The sequence below is a fragment of the Pimephales promelas genome, chromosome 2 (assembly GCF_988280905.1).
Source record: "Pimephales promelas chromosome 2, fPimPro1.hap1.1, whole genome shotgun sequence".
Taxonomy (NCBI): domain Eukaryota; kingdom Metazoa; phylum Chordata; class Actinopteri; order Cypriniformes; family Leuciscidae; genus Pimephales; species Pimephales promelas.
In genome coordinates, this window is record NC_142770.1 from 25,981,477 (window position 1) to 26,002,482 (window position 21,006).

The 21,006-nt window shown below is 42.2% G+C and overlaps 4 protein-coding genes across 5 annotated transcripts in view; 2 read left to right on the forward strand and 2 right to left on the reverse strand.

Annotated features, from left to right (window-relative positions):
• Positions 1 to 1,116: 1,116 nt before the first annotated feature.
• On the reverse strand, positions 1,117 to 3,953 carry ncbp2 (nuclear cap binding protein subunit 2). The gene is made up of 4 exons (XM_039657178.2): positions 3,783 to 3,953; positions 2,783 to 2,964; positions 1,443 to 1,581; positions 1,117 to 1,359 (listed from the first exon to the last, which is right to left on the reverse strand). Exons 1-4 carry the CDS (start codon positions 3,855 to 3,857, stop codon positions 1,288 to 1,290), a joined length of 468 nt encoding a protein of 155 aa, XP_039513112.1. The 5' UTR covers positions 3,858 to 3,953; the 3' UTR covers positions 1,117 to 1,287.
• A 476-nt stretch (positions 3,954 to 4,429) lies between these two features.
• sirt7 (sirtuin 7) lies at positions 4,430 to 13,658 on the forward strand. The gene is made up of 10 exons (XM_039657306.2): positions 4,430 to 5,426; positions 5,970 to 6,107; positions 6,183 to 6,287; positions 6,786 to 6,856; positions 6,944 to 7,016; positions 7,367 to 7,465; positions 8,042 to 8,278; positions 11,514 to 11,594; positions 11,667 to 11,773; positions 12,518 to 13,658. Exons 1-10 carry the CDS (start codon positions 5,232 to 5,234, stop codon positions 12,732 to 12,734), a joined length of 1,323 nt encoding a protein of 440 aa, XP_039513240.2. The 5' UTR covers positions 4,430 to 5,231; the 3' UTR covers positions 12,735 to 13,658.
• Positions 13,154 to 15,563, reverse strand: rbbp9 (retinoblastoma binding protein 9). Its single transcript, XM_039657307.2, has 5 exons — positions 15,388 to 15,563; positions 15,245 to 15,287; positions 15,044 to 15,149; positions 14,064 to 14,149; positions 13,154 to 13,973 (listed from the first exon to the last, which is right to left on the reverse strand). Exons 1-5 carry the CDS (start codon positions 15,481 to 15,483, stop codon positions 13,750 to 13,752), a joined length of 555 nt encoding a protein of 184 aa, XP_039513241.2. The 5' UTR covers positions 15,484 to 15,563; the 3' UTR covers positions 13,154 to 13,749.
• Positions 15,564 to 16,754: 1,191 nt separating this feature from the next.
• Positions 16,755 to 21,006, forward strand: part of arhgef3 (Rho guanine nucleotide exchange factor 3) — an 81,090-nt gene continuing 76,838 nt past the window's right edge. The window contains exon 1 of one of the 2 annotated variants that reach the window (XM_089118297.1): positions 16,755 to 17,022. In XM_089118297.1, coding sequence (XP_088974423.1) covers positions 16,991 to 17,022 — 32 coding nt within the window. In that variant the 5' untranslated portion in view covers positions 16,755 to 16,990. The remainder of the gene's footprint in view (positions 17,023 to 21,006) is intronic. The other variant, XM_089118294.1, reaches the window with a different exon arrangement.

Below are 21,006 nucleotides of genomic sequence, written 5' to 3' on the forward strand. Positions count from 1 at the left end.
TAAAGTCAGAATTGCGATATTTAAAGTCACAATTGCGAGATATAGTCAGAATTGCGATATTTAAAGTCAGAATTGTGATATATAGTCAGAATTGCGATATTTAAAGTCAGAATTGTGATATTAAAAGTCAGAATTGCGACATATAAAGTCAGAATTGTGAGATATAAAGTCAGAATTGCAATATTTAAAATCAGAATTGTGAGATATAAAGTCAGAATTGCGATATTTAAAGTTGTAATTGCGAGATATAAAGTCAGAATTGCTAGATATAAAGTCGCAATTGCGTGTTATTAAATCAGAAATGCAAGATAATAAGTCAAAATTGCGATATAAAAAGAATTGTGATATATAGTCAGAATTGTGATATATAAAGTAAGAATTGCTAGATATAAAGTCAAATTTGCGATATATAAAGTAAGAATTGCAATATATAGTCAGAATTGCGATGTACAAAGTCAGAAATGCATGCTATAAAATCAGAAGTGTGAGATATAAATTATTGAGGGGAAAAAAGTCTTTTTTCCCATAGAATTGGCCTGATAACTCGCAATTGCGAGTTTATATCTCACAATTCTGAGAAAAGATGTCAGAATTTCGAGAAATAACCTCGCAATTACGAGAAAAAAGTCAGTATTGTGAGATAAAAAAAAATCGCACTTCTGTCTTTTTTTCTCAGAATTCCGACTTCATAATTGATTTTAAAACTTTATAGTGTCGCAATTCGGTCTTTATAACACGCAATTGTGAGATAAAAATTGCTTTTTTTTATTCAGTGGTGGAAACGAGCTTCCATAGGAATCATGCCATTTAGGAATAAGAATACAAACGCCTGTTTAAATCGAGATTCTCATTTTTCAACAGATAATCGTGTAGCTCCATTACACACAGTGTGTAATGGAGCTGCACGATTACCTGTTAATGACTGAGTTATGCAGTTATTATTGTTTAAAATTATGAATTTTAACATCAGTGCTTATTGCGGCACCAACACAATTTGGACATTCACTGGTTTGTGTTCCAGCAGTGATGACCATCATGTCACCAGACCAGACGAGATTCACTGGGAATCATGAGAATTTGCATGACACTGGGTTCATCTAAACACAAACACAAGGCTACGTTTATAAAAAAGCATTTATTAAAAAAAAAAAAATAAATAAGTACAAATGCCAGACTAGATGAATTTCAGGCATGGACATTCTAAACTCTAATATGTACATCACACACACATCTCAGTCCGCCACTGCACATCCCAGAAATCGCATTCCCGGCAGTCCGTGTTCACGTTCAGGCTTTCTGCACCAGTTTCCCATAACCCCCTCTGGCGGGGTCGTAGTCCTGCCTGTACTCATCCCGCACCTTCACACACACACAGGAAACAATATTCCTGAAACGTGAATGCGGTAGTTATTGTGATTATAATGATGTCCTGATGGCCTTACCTGGCCGCCGGACTTGCCCCGGCCGTACTGTCGGCCCTCTTTAAAGCCCGCGTCCCAGTCCGTGCGGATGATCCGGTCATCCAGCCTCGTGCCGTTCACAAACCTCATGGCCTGCTCCGCGTCGGCTCGCGTGTAATACCTTCACATCAGCAGTTAAAGGACTGACACCATTGATACAGACTCAGATCAAGATTTTGATATCAGTTAGATACTGTGCTCTAATCTCCAACACTGAAGAAAGTGCACCCAAGTATTTAAAAGGGGTCATGACATAAGACATCGAATTTTCTGTGAACTTTTGGCATTTAAGAGGTCTCTGAACCATCAAAACCTCCTGCAATTTTTAGAGCTGAAAACATCTTCCATCGTTATAGTTCAAGTGCATCTTAAGTTCACCCAAAAAGGAAAATAATTTCCTCATGATTTACTCGCCCTCATGTCATCCTACATGTAATGACTTTCTTCTTTTAGACGAATACAATCAGTTATATTAAAAATGTCCTCCTGGCTCTTCCAAGCTTTACAATGGCAGTAAATGGCACTATTTTTTGCTGGAAGCTAGTTATTTTAGTCAATACATTTTTAAATATGGATATTTTTCTTACACAAACTCATTGTTTTGCTTCAGAATGTATATACTCAGAGCCTGTGGAGCACTTTAATCATGGATAGATGCACTTTAATCATGGATTGATGCACTTTAATCATGGATAGATGCACTTTAATCATGGATAGATGCACTTTAATCATGGATAGATGTACTTTTATCACGGATAGATGCACTTTTATCACGGATAGGTGCACTTTTATCACGGATAGATGAACTTTTATCACTGATAGATGCACTTTTATCACGGATAGATGCATTTTAATCATGGATAGATGTACTTTTATCACTGATAGATGCACTTATCACTGATAGATGCACTTTAATTACAGATAGACGCACTTATCACGGATAGATGCACTTTTATCACTGATAAATGCACTTTTACCATGGATAGATGCACTTTTATCACGGATAGGTGCACTTTTATCACAGATAGATGCACTTTTATCACGGATAGACGCACTTTTATCACGGATAGATGCCCTTTTATCACGGATAGATGCACTTTTATCACTGATAGATGCACTTTAATTTACTCCAAAAAATATTGCCCATTCACTGCCTTACAACGCTTGGAAGAGCCAGAACATTAATATAACTCTGATTGTATTCGTCTGAAAGAAGAAAGTCTTGGATGGCTTCAGGGGGAGTAAATCATTCGTTTTGTGTGAACTATCCCTTTAAGGCTCACATGTTACGGTGACATTATGGTTATGAATGGAAAGGATACTCGACAAAACAGAAGCCACAGGCGGTCTTCTTGACCTTGTCGAGGCCGATGACGATCCTCTTGACGTCTCCACTCTTGGCGAAGAGCTCATACACCTGCTCCTCTGTAGTGTAGAAGGACAGGTTTCCCACGTACAGCGTCGAGCTCTGCTTCAGCAGCTTCTCCTGCTCGTACCTGTTACCCTGCAGTGAGAGAGACGTCAAAGGATTAGTTCACCTCAAAATTTCCTGATAATTTATTATATCCACTGATGAAAGATAAGTCTTTCATCAGTGGAAAAGACATTAAGTTTTTTGAGGAAGCCATTTCAGGGTTTTTCTCCAAACAATGGCGTGGATACTTCAGCCTACACCCAGCGTGACCTTTCCAACGGGATTATGTAATGCCTAGCATAATGCCTTTCAGTGAGGACATCAATACTGTTAAACAGCGAGGACACTCTAAATTGACCAAAAATGACAGTAAATACTTGATTCTATAAAATATTTATGTTTCTTATAAATGTTTATATTAAAAAAAAATCCCAGAAAGAGACACTATTGCAATTTACAAAATGATTATGCCGCACAACTTTTTTCAACACTGATATAATCAGAAAAGACTGGAGTAATGATGCTGAAAATCCAGCTTTGATCACAGAATGCATTACACTTTACTATATATTCACATAGAAAACACAGTTCACGTAAATTGTAACAATATTTCACAATATTACAGTTTTTGACTATTTTTTATATTAAAAAAAGCTTTGGTGAGAAGAATATAAGTCACGAGTAGTTATAATAATAACAATAATAATGTTTTAACAGGGAACCGTATATTTGATTGCATAATCAAATATTTAATATATTTGAATAAAAAAATAAATACTGAATTAGAGAAACAAGTACACTAAATCCAGCTGCACTGCTTCATTTGCACTGAGATTCTGCACAGTGTTTTATGCGTCCTATCAAAAGGAAAGAGTAACGTTAATCCTCAAAAAAAAGCATGCACTCACCTTAAAATGCTGGTCTCTGTACTGGCTTATATCCACATATGAGTCGCTGTAGAGAGCGTTCAATTTAATGGACATGATGAAATTAATAAAATAAATTCAGAATCAGAGAAGCTGAATTTTTGCGTTTTTCGAATCAGCATGGACGGACCGGAAACCCATTAGCTCTTCTTCCTCTTCTCTTTGTTAGCAGTGGATCGCAGTGGCGGATTGGTACTTTACCGCCACCTGTTGGTAACAGTGCATGAGCCAACGTACATCAAATATTTCAAATATTGTTGTCTGTTTATATATATATATATATATATATATATATATATATATATTTTTTTTTACTTTTAGATATCTTTTTCGTCTAAGCTGAGAGCCACCCAGCTAAACCAGCTAAAAAGCTAGTTTGGCCAGGGCGGGAAATAAATAAATGCATTAATTAAATAAATAAATAAATAAATAAATAAAGTAATTACAACATGTGAATTAAAACGATTAAATAAACTTTTTTCTCCGACACGGTAGAAAAAAAACTTTTTTACCTCGCGATAAAATCATGTGCGTAAGGTATACAGTAGGTGGCGGTAAATAATCCAAAGGAGTGAACGGTCATGAAACGAAAAGAAGAAGAAGAAGTACGACGAGGGGTAGTCTCGCGTAGCCAGACCTTCAGACTGACGGCTGAAGGTCTGGAATTCATAGCAGCTTTCTTTGGTCAAGGCCCGCCCATAAGGCCGTTAGACCGACATGTCAAACAACCAATTACAGTTCGTTTCGTTCAGCGTCATGTTTCGGGGCGTGGAAATGTCCCCACAACAACAGACCGGTGTGCAACAAGTCAGTCAGCAGTCACCGGAGGCGCTAACAACGCTCCGTGTTATTAAATTCACCCACGAACTCGCTCATGTCCATCTTATGTCCGCTTTGTCACACGAATGTAAGTTACGTCCCCGCCCCAGAGCGCTCACGCCTACTAAATAAACGCCTCACCTCCGGCGCCGCGCACTCGCTACATTCCCTTTAGCCTTTAGCACATCTAGTGGATGCATAACGCAAACCCAGTCAAACGTTTGACTCTGCAGTATCTTATGTGCCTTATAATCCAGTGTGCGCGACCTATGAATACTGAATCGGCCAGCTGCGATGTCAGCGTCTGTTTCATGTTTGTCCACAAACGCAGCTGATATACCCTTCGCAATTAAGTACTTCACTTGATCTTCCATAATAGATTGGAGGGGACATACAACTACGTTTAGCTGATCTTGAGAAATGCTCATTGTCACTCACATAGGCCACTCATATAAACACAACAGTTTTTCTTCCGCAATCACACATCTGCGCTTTGTTTCCCGGCGGACCGAAAATAAACGCGACACTGACGCCCCCCGGAAATCCGATAAAATTCAACCAATCAGATGACGACTTCGACATTCCTGAAGTGTTTCCAGTTAAGTGTACCATATGCATCAGACGTTTAGCCAACGTTCCGTGGGCGTGACGTCTGAGGCTGAGACTAGACGAGGGGTGACGTCATCGGTGACGATGTCCAACATGGACGCGCAAACAAACAGCTTTGGCTCAGCGCGAGCGGAGAGAAAAGAGCGAGAAAAGCAGAAGATCATCCAGCGAGAGAAGCAGAGACACACTGTCAAGACGGTATGACCACCAGATATCATCTTCTTCATCTAATTCACATGACCACAGACGTTAACGACTCGAAACACCAATAAAGCGGTACAGTCGGTGAAAATGCTAAGGCTGCCAGCATTATATTCATGTGATGTGGTTTGAGGCTTTATTAACGTCCACACCTTCCCCTACATTTAAAACAATGCAAATATATTTGATAGCACAATGTGATACGTAACTTTATTCAGCAGAACACCTGTAAAACTAGCTAATAAACTCAGTCAAACCCCTTCAAACATCACAGTTTCTACCAAACTGATGATTTGGTGGCACGAAAGGGTCTTTCCAGGAGATGTCGTGTTCTTCATGACGTTGCCGTGTAACAGTTAAAGCACTGACCAGTTGCGAGAAAACAAACCCGTTTGTGAAACTGATCACTGGGCTTTGAGTCAGTGTCAACAGAACAGCTGAATCCATGTAAAGCATCAGATAAGAGCTGTGTGTGTGTGTGTGTGTGTGTGTGTGTGTGTGTGTGTGTGTGTGTGTGTGTGTGTGTGTGTGTGTGTGTAGATCTCTCAGATCCTGCAGAAGAGTGCTGGAGAGCAGACGCAGGAGGAGCGAAGGCTTCTACAGGATCATCAGGACACAGTTCAGGAGCTAAAACGCAGACAGAGCCGGAGACGCCTCCTACAGAGCAAACTAGAGGAGGTACAGCTCACACACATACTATACAGCATGTTCAGCCTGATTAGCATCTGTCACATCATGAGTGTGTGTGTGCAGGTGTTTGACGAGGCGGAGAGCCTGCAGAGCAAGGTGAAGCAGCTGGCGGAGGCGCTCCAGCAGGCGCAGTATGTGGTGGTGTACACCGGGGCAGGGATCAGCACGGTACGTGAAACTGTCCTTCTGTACGGCCTGTCCCACGTGTAAAGATGGAGGAAGAGGATCCATGTATCCTAGCGTACATGAGCTCTTGTGTGAACTCAAGGAGCAGAATGATGACATGATGATCACTGCTCACACTCCTGTGGTTTCATTGGGTGTAAAACTACACACACACTGCATTTAAAAGAACCTAGAGTAAGACGCATTCCTTGAAATGGTCAATTTATTATGAGGACTTTAGGATACCATTTATGCGGAAACATGGTTTTGACATTTCATGTATGGGAAACGGTGAAATTGACGTTTTGATTCCATCGGGTGAAAGTGTTGACACACACACACGGTTTTGTCTGATTTTGGGCTGATTCCCCCAAACACCTGCTCACGAGCACTCCTCGGCTCCGCATGCGTCGTATAGGATAGAGATGTATCGATGTTATCATCCATCAGTGTGTTGTTTCCTGGTTCATTGTAAGTGTGAGTGTGCTGTGTGTTCCTCAGGCCGCCTCGATCCCGGACTACCGCGGGCCGAACGGCGTGTGGACTCAGCTGCAGCGGGGCCGCTCTGTCAGGTGCAGATCACAGGTCTAACTACGCTAGCATTGACTCCTCCTGCTGCCACATGTTAACCTCATCTGTGTGTGTGTGTGTATCCGCAGCACATCAGACCTGAGTCGAGCTGAGCCCACGCTCACACACATGTGCCTCTGGCTGCTACATAAAGAGAAGATGGTGCGTGACTACATTAGCAGAATACACTCATATTAAGCAGGACAATAGCAAAGCTTGGCTTAAAACGCATCATCACCAGCATTATATTAAAAAGTGGATTTGTAGTACATCGTACTTCACACACTCACGTACACAGAAAATAAAAACTGTATTATCGCACAGATCTGTACAGAAAGTTTGTTATATACGAATGCTGACTCGTGTTGGCTTATATAACTATAGCAAATCTCAACTACTTAACTCAAATTATTGCCCAGCTCGAAATGTGACATGAAGATATTATACACATGATTTCCTTTTGAAGCTGCTTGGAAACGTGTGTATTTTAAAAAGTGTGTGTGTGTGTACAGGTTCAGCACGTGGTCTCGCAGAACTGTGACGGTCTTCACCTGCGCAGTGGCTTGCCCAGACACGCTCTCTCTGAACTCCACGGGAACATGTTCATCGAGGTCAGCCTTAAATTCAGTTCACATGTGACCCTGGATCAGGACACCAGTCACGAGGCGCACGGGTCTATCTGTGGCAATAGCCAACGATATATTGTATGGGTCAAAATTATACGTTTGACTTTTATGCCAAAGATCATGTTCCATGAAGATATTTTCTAAATTTCCTACTGTAAAATATATAAAACCTTATTTTTGTGAGTGAATGCTGTACAATCGAGAACAAAGATGCACAAATTTACAGGAGATTTTCTCAATATTTAGATTTTTTTGCACCCGCCTCAGATTCCACTAGTCAGATCTTGGCCAAATATCGTCCTATCTAACAAACCAAACATCTATGGAAAGCTTATTTATTCAGCTTCCAGATGATGTATACATCTCAATAAAAAGAAAATGACCCTTGTGACTGGTTTTGTGGTCCAGGGTCACATTTCTCTGGATTCACTCGTTTTAAAGGGTAGCATAAAGATCTCAAAATTGGAGTTTTCCTGTTTTCGAGTTGTAAAATGTGATCCGTTTCTGTAATATCAGACTTATTCCCATGTTTCCCCCGTGGTCTTCCCGTGTGTCAAACAGGTGTGCTCCTCCTGCCGCCCAGCGCGGGAACTGATCCGCGTGTTTGACGTGACGGAGCGCACGGCTCTGCACAGGCATGGCACGGGCCGCCGGTGTCCTCACTGCGGGGGGGAGCTGAGGGACACCATCGTGCACTTCGGGGAGCGCGGGACCCTGGAGCAGCCGCTGAACTGGAGCGGGGCGGCTCAGGCGGCGCAGCGGGCCGACCTCATCCTCTGCCTCGGTTCCAGTCTCAAGGTGCGCGTGCTGAGTCTCACACCAAGCCTAACCTCACGCCATGCCAATCCAATCATTTGTCGACGCGATAGAGTCGATTAAAAACACAGCCAATCAGAAGCGCGTGAGTGAGTGTGTGTGGACTCTTTCTGCAGGCTCCTGGCACTTAGAGATGGTCCTCACTGCAGAACATGAAATCCACAGGGAGGAGTCGGATCCAGATGCAACTCCTCCCATCTTACATATACCTAAACCTACCCAGCTCCACCCCCTGATCCCTAAACCCACCCCTAAACCTACCCAGCTCCACCCTCTGATCCCTAAACCCACCCCTAAGCCTACCCAGCTCCACCCCCTGATCCCTAAATCCACCCTTAAACCTACCCAGCTCCACCCCCTGATCCCTAAACCTACCCAGCTCCACCCCCTGATCTCTAAACCCACCCCTAAACCTACCCAGCTCCCCCCCCCTGATCCCTAAACCCACCCCTAAACCTACCCAGCTCCACCCCCTGATCCCTAACCCAACTCCACTCCCTGATCCCTAAACCTACACAGCTCCACCCCCTGTTCCCTAAACCCACCCCTAAATCTACCCAACTCCACTCCCTGATCCCTAACCCCACCCCTAAACCTACCCAGCTCCACCCCCTGATCCCTAAACCTACCCAACTACACCCCCTGATCCCTAAACCTACCCAGCTCCACCCCCTGATCCCTAAACCTACCCAACTCCACCCCCTGATCCCTAAACCCAACCCTAAATCTACCCAACTCCACTCCCTGATCCCTAACCCCACCCCTAAACCTACCCAGCTCCACCTCCTGATCCCTAAACCCACCCAACTCCACCCCCTGATCCCTAACCCCACCCTTAAACCTACCCAGCTCCACCCCCTGATCCCTAAACCTACGCAACTCCACCCCCTGATCCCTAACCCCACCCCTAAACCTACCCAGCTCCACCCCCTGATCCTTAAACCTACCCAGCTCCACCCCCTGATCCCTAAACCTACGCAACTCCACCCCCTGATCCCTAACCCCACCCCTAAACCTACCCAGCTCCACCCTCTGATCCCTAAACCCACCCCTAAGCCTACCCAGCTCCACCCCCTGATCCCTAAATCCACCCTTAAACCTACCCAGCTCCACCCCCTGATCCCTAAACCTACCCAGCTCCACCCCCTGATCCCTAACCCAACTCCACTCCCTGATCCCTAAACCTACACAGCTCCACCCCCTGTTCCCTAAACCCACCCCTAAATCTACCCAACTCCACTCCCTGATCCCTAACCCCACCCCTAAACCTACCCAGCTCCACCCCCTGATCCCTAAACCTACCCAACTACACCCCCCTGATCCCTAAACCTACCCAGCTCCACCCCCTGATCCCTAAACCTACCCAACTCCACTCCCTGATCCCTAAACCCACCCCTAAATCTACCCAACTCCACTCCCTGATCCCTAACCCCACCCCTAAACCTACCCAGCTCCACCTCCTGATCCCTAAACCCACCCAACTCCACCCCCTGATCCCTAACCCCACCCTTAAACCTACCCAGCTCCACCTCCTGATCCCTAAACCTACCCAACTCCACCCCCTGATCCCTAACCCCACCCTTAAACCTACCCAGCTCCACCTCCTGATCCCTAAACCTACGCAACTCCACCCCCTGATCCCTAACCCCACCCCTAAACCTACCCAGCTCCACCCCCTGATCCCTAAACCTACCCAGCTCCACCCCCTGATCCCTAAACCTACGCAACTCCACCCCCTGATCCCTAACCCCACCCCTAAACCTACCCAGGTCCACCCCCTGATCCCTAACCCCACCCCTAATTCTACCCAACTCCACCCCTCAGATCTGCATCCGACTCCGCCCCTGGATCTCGTGTACTGCATTGACCGTGTACACCGTTTGGAAAAGGTGCTACTGGGCACTCGCAAACATAACGGAGGAACACATAATCAAATTTATGAATATTACACCATTTTAACATTATTAAAAATACATACTAAGCTACTTAAAAAATTCTTTCTCTTGTCTGTTAACAATGAGTTGATAGTTTGGACGTTCTCGTTTACTTTTATTTATTTTGAAGATATGAGGTATTGTCCGTTGTTGCATGCGGCTATAAAAGACACACAAAATGATATTCAAACTCGCACAGATGCTTTTAATATTAAATAAAGCACATAAACAGTGCCTGAGATTATCCACTTTGTGTTTGTTGTTCCAGTGCGACGTCACAGAAAAAATAGAAACCGTTTCTAAAATAGCATCGGCGCGTCAGGTTAGGATAGAAACTCTGATGCACATGGAAAAGACGCCTTGTGTCGCGGCGCTTCTGGTTGCTCACATGGATAAAACATGACATTGTTTGGAGGCATTGCTTGATACATCTGTTTTGTGATGTAAAAAATGAAACCGAGATAAATCATTTTAGAACATTTGTTAATATTTACATTACATTTATTCATTTAGCTGACGCTTTTATCCAAAGCGACTTACAATTGCTATATATGTCAGAGGTCGCACGCCTTTGGAGCAACTAGGAGTTAAAGGGTTAGTTCACCCAAAAATTAAAATTCTGTCAGTATTTACTCACCCTCATGTTGTTCCAAACCTCTATGTGTTTATTAGTTCTGCTGAACACAAAGGAAGATATTTGGAAGAATGTTTTAATCAAACAGATCTCATTCCCCATTGACTTCCATATAGTAGCAAAAAATACATACTATGGTAGTCAATGGGGAATGAGATCTGTTTGATTAAAACATTCTTCCAAATATCTTCCTTTGTGTTCAGCAGAACAAATGAACACATAGAGGTTTGGAACAACATGAGGGTGAGTAAATACTGACACAAATTTCATTTTCATTTTGGGTGAACTAACCCTTTAAGGGTCTTGCTCAGGGACATATTAGTGTCTCACAGTGGATTCGAACCCGGGTCTCTCACACCAAAGGCATGTGTCTTATCCACTGCGCCATCACCACCCCATTCAAGGTTCATAATACGACATTCACACAGATCTGGAGGCTTTGAGCAAAGAGGAGTCGAGGTGGGCTGAAACACACTGAGTGCTGTGATCATTATCTTTGTTTCAGTTTTAGATCATAATAGATGTTTTATATCCACTGTAACAGGAACATCTATCATGTAGTCGCAACATTAGTCGAAGTGCATTTGTGTTATATTAAATGGCGCTGCTTGATTTGATGGATCAGCTGCTGTGTGTGTGTGTCCATCAGGTGCTGAAGAAGTACTCCTGCTTGTGGTGCATGAACAGACCCGCCAACAAAAGACCAAAGCTGTACATCGTGAATCTTCAGGTACATCTTCCTCCAGAAACTGCTCACCCTCTCAGCTGACATGATTTAACAGCTTCTCCTCGTTTATGTTAGTGGACGCCGAAAGACAACCTGGCCACTCTGAAGATCCATGGGAAGTGTGACGCAGTGATGAGTCTCCTCATGGAGGAGCTGGGTTTGGAAGTTCCCGTTTACGACAGGTGCGGCCCACTAACTGTTAAACACTGTTAGCATGCTGACACATTAGCGGGCAAACATTAGCAAACCTCAGGATACCATCTCACCATATTAGCAACATCTGCTGATTGGTCCAACTCACTGTTACCATAAAAATGTTTACCCTACTGGCGAACGGCTAGAGTTACCCGCGGCTGTTGTTGTGGTTGCTCTGCGTCAGGACCAGACCCATAGACTCTCTGAAGAACGGGTTTGAAGCTGTTTATGGGGGGGTATAGACGGCGCCATACTAGAAAATCTTGGCAAATACAAAAGTTTCAGAAAGGATACAGAGAGGTGGTATGATGTGTTGCGTCAGATCATGGCCGAGACATCAAATTCACTCGGCGCAGCCCGTTATCAGCTGTCAATCAAAGTTAACCGCCCTTATTTGTCATACGTTTTATATATAAACATGATCTAAATTTGAGATGTATTGCAGTTTATCGGCTGCGGAGAGATTTGGTCCAGCGGTATCTATCAGACTCCAGCATTGTAAAAAGCTAACCGTATCACTGAAGAGCCGTATCACTACTAAAAGACGTACTTCCAGTTTTTTTTTTTCGTGGCATAGGCCTATTCTCCAAATGCTGTTTTTTTTTCAGTCAAATGTGAGTGAACTGGACTAGATGGTTAAATACCATTGTTGAGCACATATATTCATCATATAACATGACCTCAAGCCTGATTGCCTTTAATACTTTTGGCATTATTTCGATGAATAACAGATCGCAAGACCCCATCTTCAGCTTGGCTAAAGCACTGGGTCCACAGGAGCAGGACAGTCACACTCGAGAGGAGATAGCGCCCCCTGCTGCTGTGGAGGAGGACTCTTGTGACGCGCAGGCTCAAGGCCAGGGCCCCGCGCTTCAGGGCGGATGGTTCGGGAGAGGATACTCCAAAGCCAGACGGAAGAAGAAGATCTCTATAGATCCTAAAGCATGAGACGCCGGACACTGGGAGCGTCACACTCGCTGCTTGACGAAATGTTTCTGATGGATGTGTGAGGTTATAGAGAACTGCTTTTCTGAAACCATATAGCTGTATGCTTCTGAAAATAACAGGCTGGTTTACATGATGCACTTTACTTCCAATCTCAGGTTTCTAGAATAATCAATCTATGATTCTCATGACGGCAGTTTTATCAGATAACTCTTTTTGGTGCTGTTTTTTTTTTTTATTTATTTTTGGTTAGTCACCCATCCCACTCTGTGGAGCAATTTTACATTTTGAGCTATAAATAAAATCACTGTAAAAGTCCATTCAAAGTCTTCTGAAGTTGTACAGTTGACAGGAAGAATAAAAATGCTGTTATAAAGAACAGTGTGAACTATATGTTCCCAGGAAGACGTTAAAAACGTGGATGAGTAAAATTATTTTTATTTTGGGTGAGCTTTATACAATATAGTTGTTTACAGAAAGTCAGTGTTACTGGATTGAGTGAAAATGAATGCTTTATTTCACTCCACTATTAAGACATACTATTCCTCAACAATATAAGAGAAGGTGTGTACTTTGATCAGATTAGATATTTATGTTGACTTAAATGGTGCTATAACTGATTTGAACCAGAACTCCAGTCTTTTCTGTCCAAATATAGGACTTTACCTGTATATGTGTGTGCGTATAATCGTAATAACCAGAATTGATAAATGTGTTCACAGTATTAAACTGTTGAGTTGGATGTTGTTTGTGTTCGAGAACTGCTGTAAGTGCCATTACTTTTTGATTTTGCATCGATTACTAAGTTTTGTCCTAGTTTACATGGGTGTTTTATTTCAGATTTTTGGATTTCTAAAACTTGATTTACATGAAAGTCAAAATGGCCTGTTCCCAATTCATCCACAATAATAAACTGTCTTCATTTGTTGTAAAGTACAATTTTTTGGCCCCAGAGAACTAAAGCACCGATTTCCAGCACATCAATAGAGTATTTGAGGGGTCATTTCTCGGTGTGTGTTTAGCTGTTGGTTTTGAGCTTTCTTATTGCGTCAATGAGCTCCGAGAAGGCTGTGTTCTGGAAGTGTCCACGATCTGTATACTTGTATAAATCTGTCTTCAGTCCATCAGCCACTTCCTGTTGCTCTTCCCAGGGCAGAAACGGGTCGTCTGTGGATCCAAACTGAACTATGTACTTCACGTTTGTTCTTATCTTTTCCCATTCCCATGGCCGACTGAAATATCCTGAGCGTCATAAGAGAAGGCACATCGTCACACACACACTCACACTGATGACCAATGATGTCACGATGAGGGGCTTTTATTCAAACTCACCGCTCTCACGTTCATTCTCATCTCCCAGATCTGATGTGTACGCGCCGACCAGAATAATGGCAAACACTTGGTGTGTTTCTGCATACCTGTCGAAGCACACCAGAAACAAGCAATCGTGTTGTTTAAAGAGTGGTGTTGTAGTACTCGAGACTCGGTCTCGAGACCATATTTTAATGGTCTTGTCATGGACTCGTGTGCATTTGGACTTGGAATTGACTCGTACTCGAACATTTTTTTTTTAGGACTCGGACTTATTCCCGAGTCCACTCGAGTTCAATTCAAAATATTTTTCATGATTATTAATGTATGTTAATAAAATATTTCTTTAAATTGATTGACACGCCCAGTGATTGGTGATTTTCTAGTCCGCAACTGCGCATGACAAATTGTAATAAAATTACTTTTAACACCACCTACTATGTGGCCTTTTTACCCTAAACTGATCATATTTTTTAAACTACATTTAAACATATTTTTTAAAGTAAATTCAGTAAAAAAAAAAAAAGGATTTCTCTAAGTAAATAAAAGTAAATTAGGTAATCAACCCTCACTGGTCTCGACTCGGACTCGACTCTCTATGGACTCGGTCTTGACTCGGACTCGACTCTCTCTGGTTTCGGTCTCGACTCGGACTCGAGTGAGGTGGTCTCGACTACAACACTGAGTGATAGTGATAGAAACGCTCACACACTGATCAAATATGAATGTTTTACTCTCCAACTCATTAAGGAATTGATCATTCAGGTAAAATGATGAATCAAACATCATCAATGAGATTATTCAGTGGTATCATCAGTGAACAAGACTGAAACCTTAGGGGTGGAGACAAAATAAATGTAAATAAATACATTGACAGATTAATTAAATAAGTAAGCACACAGAGCTAATTTGCTGATGATAAACAAACATTGTGCTCATCGATGAATCGGATCATTTAGAACACGAATCGAATGATTCATATGAATCGCTGAGTCGAGTACCTCATGGCTGCCGCGGCTCCTGAACTGTGTCCGATGATGACTGTTTCTTCATCACATCTCAGGTCCTTCTCCATGAACGGCAGCCAGATGCTCTCTCTCGCAGTCACTGTCGGGTTACACAGCGTATTTTATTATACTTCCGGAAACATGTCTCATATGAAGTGGTAACGTTAATAGTCATGCGATGTGAATGTGAACTACCAGGATCCGGCATGTTTCTCAGCGCGCATGACACATCTGGAATCTGTAATAATGGTGCAGCATTTAATATTCGGGCTGAAATTAAACCTGCCTGTCATCATAACAGCTGAAGTGAGTTTAATCTCTTGTTGACGTCATCATACCTCGTTTATTCGTTTGTTTGCCCATCCATACCAGTTGCAGTGCTCGACATTCCCTGCTCCGTTTCCCGGTACGATCACAGCTCTCTTCAGAGGCATTACAGCACTGCTTCGGCTCCTCAGAAGTAAACACGACTGACACGTGCGTGTGGAACACTGAGGCTTTTCTACTTCCCGACATGAGTTGTGATAGCGCCACCTGCAGGCCAGTTCATCTCCACAGATTCACACACTCTATGGAAAGTCAGATTTTTAAGATAAAAAAACTCACCCAATGGTCTGGTAATATATTATATAGGATCAGTGCAATAAATAATTCTTACGGCTTGCAGGTAAATAGTTCATTTTTTTGTTAATTTTTTATTATACTTTTTTAAATTATTAATTTCATTTTTACAGTGAAAAATAAATATATTATGTATTTGAAATGCATGTATTGTATGCTAAGTATACTACAAATAAATGTGCATATTAATGTACTGTAAATACCCTGCAACTGTACTGTTTGTATAATAAGCTGATATACTTAAAGTCTGCTAAATTGTAACTAGTAATTTTGTGCCTAATATACTTCCAAAAATAGTGCCGAGGTCCAACTAAAGATATACTGAAGTTGATTGTGCTGAAGTGGAAATGCAAGTATTTAGGCACACTTTAAATATCTTGTATTTATTTTAAGACTGATATTATACACATACATCATACTACTAATAGTGATATTAAAACACATTTTAAGCTTAATATTAATAAATGTGCATTGTGCTTTGTGCAATAAAGTAGCCTACTGCACATACAGTTTCATTATAATATTTATTTCAGTAAGACTCAGTGTCAGTATATTCATGGATTTGTAGTATAAAAAGGAAATTTTATTTTTTTAAATTATTATTATTATTTTTTATGTTTCACTAACTGAGTTTAGAAAAGCTAAGCAAATAAGACTTCTTTACCTCTTTAAACAATAATGTTTGTTAACTAATTTGTAAACATGTATTTTAACTGGTTGGTAAAGTAGCGTCGCAAGGGGGCGTACTAATACCGCACACTAGCTCATTACTACATGGTGACAGTAGCACAATATACTCGGTTCCCAGACTCAGTATCTGTTTATAATTATATAAACAGATACTGCCCATTATAAGGATTGACATAGCCTACATGTACACATTTAATGAGAAATAATGTTACTGTGAAACTGTAGTAAAATGTTCTGAAACACATTTATGTTTCATGGATGCAGTAAAACTTTAAAGGGGAGCATTAATGATCCATGTCTGCTCGTGGAGGGTTAGTGGGACACATGCGCGTGACCTGTCATCGGCAAACCAGACCTCTCCCATCCGACTGAAGAGAGGAGGAGTGTGTGTGTTTGTGTATGTGTGTGTGGCGCTCCTGGCGTGTCACAACAGTACAAACGAGGAATAGGAGACCGCTAACATTCTCCCTCAAACCTGATGCGAAGCGCTTTAATTTGATACTTTTTCATGTTTTGTGTTAAACTATACGAAACATGTGAGTGTGTAAGTGAGTGTTAGTCAGTTGTATCGATCTGATGAACGCCTGAAGGTGTGAAGTTCTGTTCTGACTGGATATATCTACAGATTCAATGCAAAGTGTCGGAGCAGAGGAAACATCAGGGTGAGTACTAATACATCATCAAATAAAGACAATAGATTAATATTGTCTATCTAGATTGTCAAAATATATGTATGCTATTTAATAATTAGAGGGTATTCACTGATAACAAAAAAAATGTTTCGCTAATGTTCCCATAACGTTGTTCTCTCAATGTTGTGAAGAAAAACGCTCTATGAAAGTTTTGAAAGCATTTTAAAAGTCCAGATAACTATGAACATCGTTCTAATAATGTTGATGAACGTTTGTCCAGAACCAAAGCTTTCTCTGGGAACGCGTAAATCTGTCACTACTCCTTACCAAAATAGTTGGCTTTTTTGATTATCAAAGAAAAAGTTTGTCTTTAATTATCGTTTATGCTTGTTAATTAAATTATTTATAGCTTAACTCAAGAAAACGTATGTTATACCCCATAGACTGCATTGAAAAATGAACATTTACAGACAGTATATACACTACAGATGTCTCTCTCTGCAAACACATTCCATACTTCATGTCACTGCTGAACCTGTTGTATAGGTTTTCACGTGCACATAACATGAGGGAATGCTGTTTTTCTGTCGTGTTTTATTGCAGTAAGTGTGTGGTCACACTGGTCCTGCAAGGCTTTGCTAGTTGAGGGCTCCAGGTTTGTTTAGTTTCTGGACTTGATCTCAGACTCATGCTGTAGATGGGTTTCATGGTTTGTATGATTCGACATGTGAGAGTCTGTCATGACAGCTGATGGGACTATACTTTTATTCCCTGTATATTTAGATACCACAACAGATGTCTCAGTGACCTGGTGCGGTTCAAAAGTCACTCTGTCTATAAAGATATGATCTTTTGCACCAGAAGGACAGGACTGATCACACGGCAGCAGATCGCTCACCTGTTGAGTGTTTTGGCAGGTGTTTCTTCAGACCCTGTGAGGCCAACAATCAGTCTATCTGTGATTATCCATGACTAGCAGGTTTTCCAACTGCCCTGGCTAACCAGAGACGAGACCCCGATGGGCGAGGAGTGCAGCGAAGCGTGCCGGGTCATAATCCCCACGCTAATGCTTGATGAATGTGTTCAGAATAACCTCCCGACCTGCCCTGATCCTCACGGCCCTCTTCCTTGGTGGGATTAGCGGAGTTTTCTTTGGCCTTTTCATGGCAAGTTCATGGCAAACCCAGGCCAGGTTCTACAAATGTGTGTGATTCCCATCACACTCTTTCTCTCCCACCATGTACATATACCCTATATATCTCATTATGCGTATTATTTGAATCATGCTCTGTTATGTGAATTAACAGCACAACACTACAGGTTGTGTTTTAGGTGACAGGCGCCAACATATCACATGGTCTTACTTATCTTGGTTATCTCCAATATGGAATAATTGAAGAAAATTGGGTGTTTATTTACTCTTTACCCAACATGTCATCTCTTTCTTACAAAGGGATAGGGAAATGGGGGGGGGGGGGGGGGGGTGAATAACACTGGTGTTGAAGCACCTAACTCTGGTTGTAAGCCTGACCTTGACATAAACTTTAAACTTGTCCCTCAAATCTGATTGGGTGATAGGAATGTTGCTCCAGGAACATGTTGCTTTTGGTGAAATCACTGCTTGCAGTCTCACCTTATCTCTCAGAAAGTCTGAAAACAGTTCGATAGTCTCTTTAAACCCTCCTTTCCGTGAGCTTATTGGTCAGATGACCCAGTCTGTTGTGATTGGTCTACTCTGCTCTGATTGGTCAGGTGACCCAGTCTGTAGTGATTGATCTACTCTGCTCTTATTGGTCAGATAACCCAGTCTGTTGTGATTGGTCTACTCTGCTCTGATTGGTCAGATGGTCCAGTCTGTAGTGATTGGTGTACTCTGATCTTATTGGTCAGATGATTGGTCTACTCTGATCTGATTGGTCAGATGACCCAGTCTGTTGTGATTGGTCTACTCTGATCTGATTGGTCTGATGACCCAGTCTGTTGTGATTGGTCTACTCTGCTCTGATTGGTCAGATGACCCAGTCTGTTGTGATTGGTCTACTCTGCTCTGATTGGTCAGATGATCCAGTCTGTTGTGATTGGTCTACTCTGCTCTGATTGGTCAGGTGACCCAGTCTGTAGTAATTGATCTACTCTGCTCTTATTGGTCAGATGACCCAGTCTGTTGTGATTGGTCTACTCTGCTCTGATTGGTCAGATGACTCAGTCTGTTGGGATTGATCTACTCTGCTCTGATTGGTCAGATGACCCAGTCTGTTGTGATTGGTCTACTCTGCTCTGATTGGTCAGGTGACCCAGTCTGTAGTGATTGATCTACTCTGCTCTGATTGGTCAGATGACCCAGTCTGTTGTAATTGGTCTACTCTGCTCTGATTGGTCAGATGACCCAGTCTGTTGTAATTGGTCTACTCTGCTCTGATTGGTCAGATGACCCAGTCTGTTGTGATTGGTCTACTCTGCTCTTATTGGTCAGATTACTCAGTCTGTTGTGATTGGTCTACTCTGCTCTTTTTGGTCAGATGACCCAGTCTGTAGTGATTGGGCTACTCTGATCTGATTGGTCAGATGACTCAGTCTGTTGTGATTGGGCTACTCTGCTCTGAAAGGTCAGATGACCCAGTGTGTTGTGATTGGTCTACTCTGCTCTGATTGGTCAGATGGTCCAGTCTGTTGTGATTGGTTTACTCTGCTCTGATTGGTCAGATGATTCAGTCTGACTCTGTAGTGATTGGTCTACTTTGCTCTGATTGACACATGATGAACACATATATGATGAACACATTTAATTTATGCTTTTATTGACATATAAATTATTTTATTTACACACATATATATATATATCAGTGGCGGCTGCTGGTCTTTCAAAGAGGGGAAGCTCTTTTTTCTTCTTCTTTTTTTAAACCCGACTGTCAGGTGTGGGGATGGTGAAAAGAGCGAGGACTCGATGCAGAGTTGATGGGCTTTATTTTATTGATAAAAAAAAACAAAAACCAAAAAAAAAAAAACAAGGGGAATAAATTGGGAGCAAAAAAAAGGCAGGTAACGAGAGAGGACAGGTAACTAATAATCAGGAAACAATATGGGAGTCGACACAATGACAGGAAAGCACATATGGCACAAGGAAAAACACATGACAAGCACAAGCCATGTGCTCATACCAAACATGACAAAAACACGTGACCAAAAAAATAAATTAAAAAGCAATTGTGCTCACACAAAATGAGACCTGAAGAACGATGAGAACACTCATAAGACACGTGTTCACACAGAACATGACAACATGAAAGCACACAGTTAGTGTAAAACACAAGCTGTGTGCTACACAGCACAAGACAAAACATGACATGAAAGCACATGGCTGATGTAAACACAAGCCATGTGCTACACAATACACAACACACTGAACAGAGCGAACACGACAAGACAGAACGCTAACGTTACGCATGAGTACGACCATAAGGTCATCCTGTGCACTCACAACCGAAAACAAACACGCGGAGAATGCATGTCCGAATCCCAACACAAAAGTGAAACTAAACTAGACAGATGTGCCGTGATTCAAACACCATGCCCGCACATGTAACAAGACACCTGACATCGACGGAAGAAATGTGGGAATTAGGTTGAACTGTGAAATATCTGATGAAAATTGCAAATACTAAGAAATATATTACAGCAGTTCGTCTTTCGAGTAAAATGCACACAAAATCCGCGACGAGACTGAGCTCGAAGTCTTTAAATAGCTTCCGCGTCAGCTTTTTTTTTTATTGGGTGAAATCGCTGTCAATCAAAAGGAGATGCAATCATCCAATCATCACGCGGACGCCCGGACGCCAGGCCAGCCCACTTCCCTATTCACCCCAGAGACGCCCGGCGTCCGTGGGCGGGACATAATCGCAGCATTTATCCAATGACCGTCTAGTTTAACAGCACTGAAAAAAACTGTTCAAAGCAGCCCCATTGAAGTCAATGGACGCCGAGCTTCAACGGGGAAATGCCATAGGAAAATGCATG

Excerpts from the sequence above, each read along its gene's own strand:
- ncbp2 (XM_039657178.2), bottom strand. The coding sequence starts at position 3,857 with ATGTCCATTAAATTGAACGCTCTCTACAGCGACTCATATGTGGATATA. Across the intron at positions 2,965-3,782 it reads ACAGAGACCAGCATTTTAAG|GGTAACAGGTACGAGCAGGA; the intron begins GTGAGTGCATGC and ends CTCTCACTGCAG. Across the intron at positions 1,582-2,782 it reads TGTGGCTTCTGTTTTGTCGA|GTATTACACGCGAGCCGACG; the intron begins GTATCCTTTCCA and ends GCTGATGTGAAG.
- sirt7 (XM_039657306.2), top strand. The coding sequence starts at position 5,232 with ATGCATCAGACGTTTAGCCAACGTTCCGTGGGCGTGACGTCTGAGGCT. Across the intron at positions 6,288-6,785 it reads CCGGGGCAGGGATCAGCACG|GCCGCCTCGATCCCGGACTA; the intron begins GTACGTGAAACT and ends TGTGTTCCTCAG. Across the intron at positions 7,466-8,041 it reads ACGGGAACATGTTCATCGAG|GTGTGCTCCTCCTGCCGCCC; the intron begins GTCAGCCTTAAA and ends TGTGTCAAACAG.
- rbbp9 (XM_039657307.2), bottom strand. The coding sequence starts at position 15,483 with ATGCCTCTGAAGAGAGCTGTGATCGTACCGGGAAACGGAGCAGGGAAT. Across the intron at positions 15,150-15,244 it reads GAGAAACATGCCGGATCCTG|TGACTGCGAGAGAGAGCATC; the intron begins GTAGTTCACATT and ends GTAACCCGACAG. Across the intron at positions 14,150-15,043 it reads GGAGCCGCGGCAGCCATGAG|GTATGCAGAAACACACCAAG; the intron begins GTACTCGACTCA and ends GTGCTTCGACAG.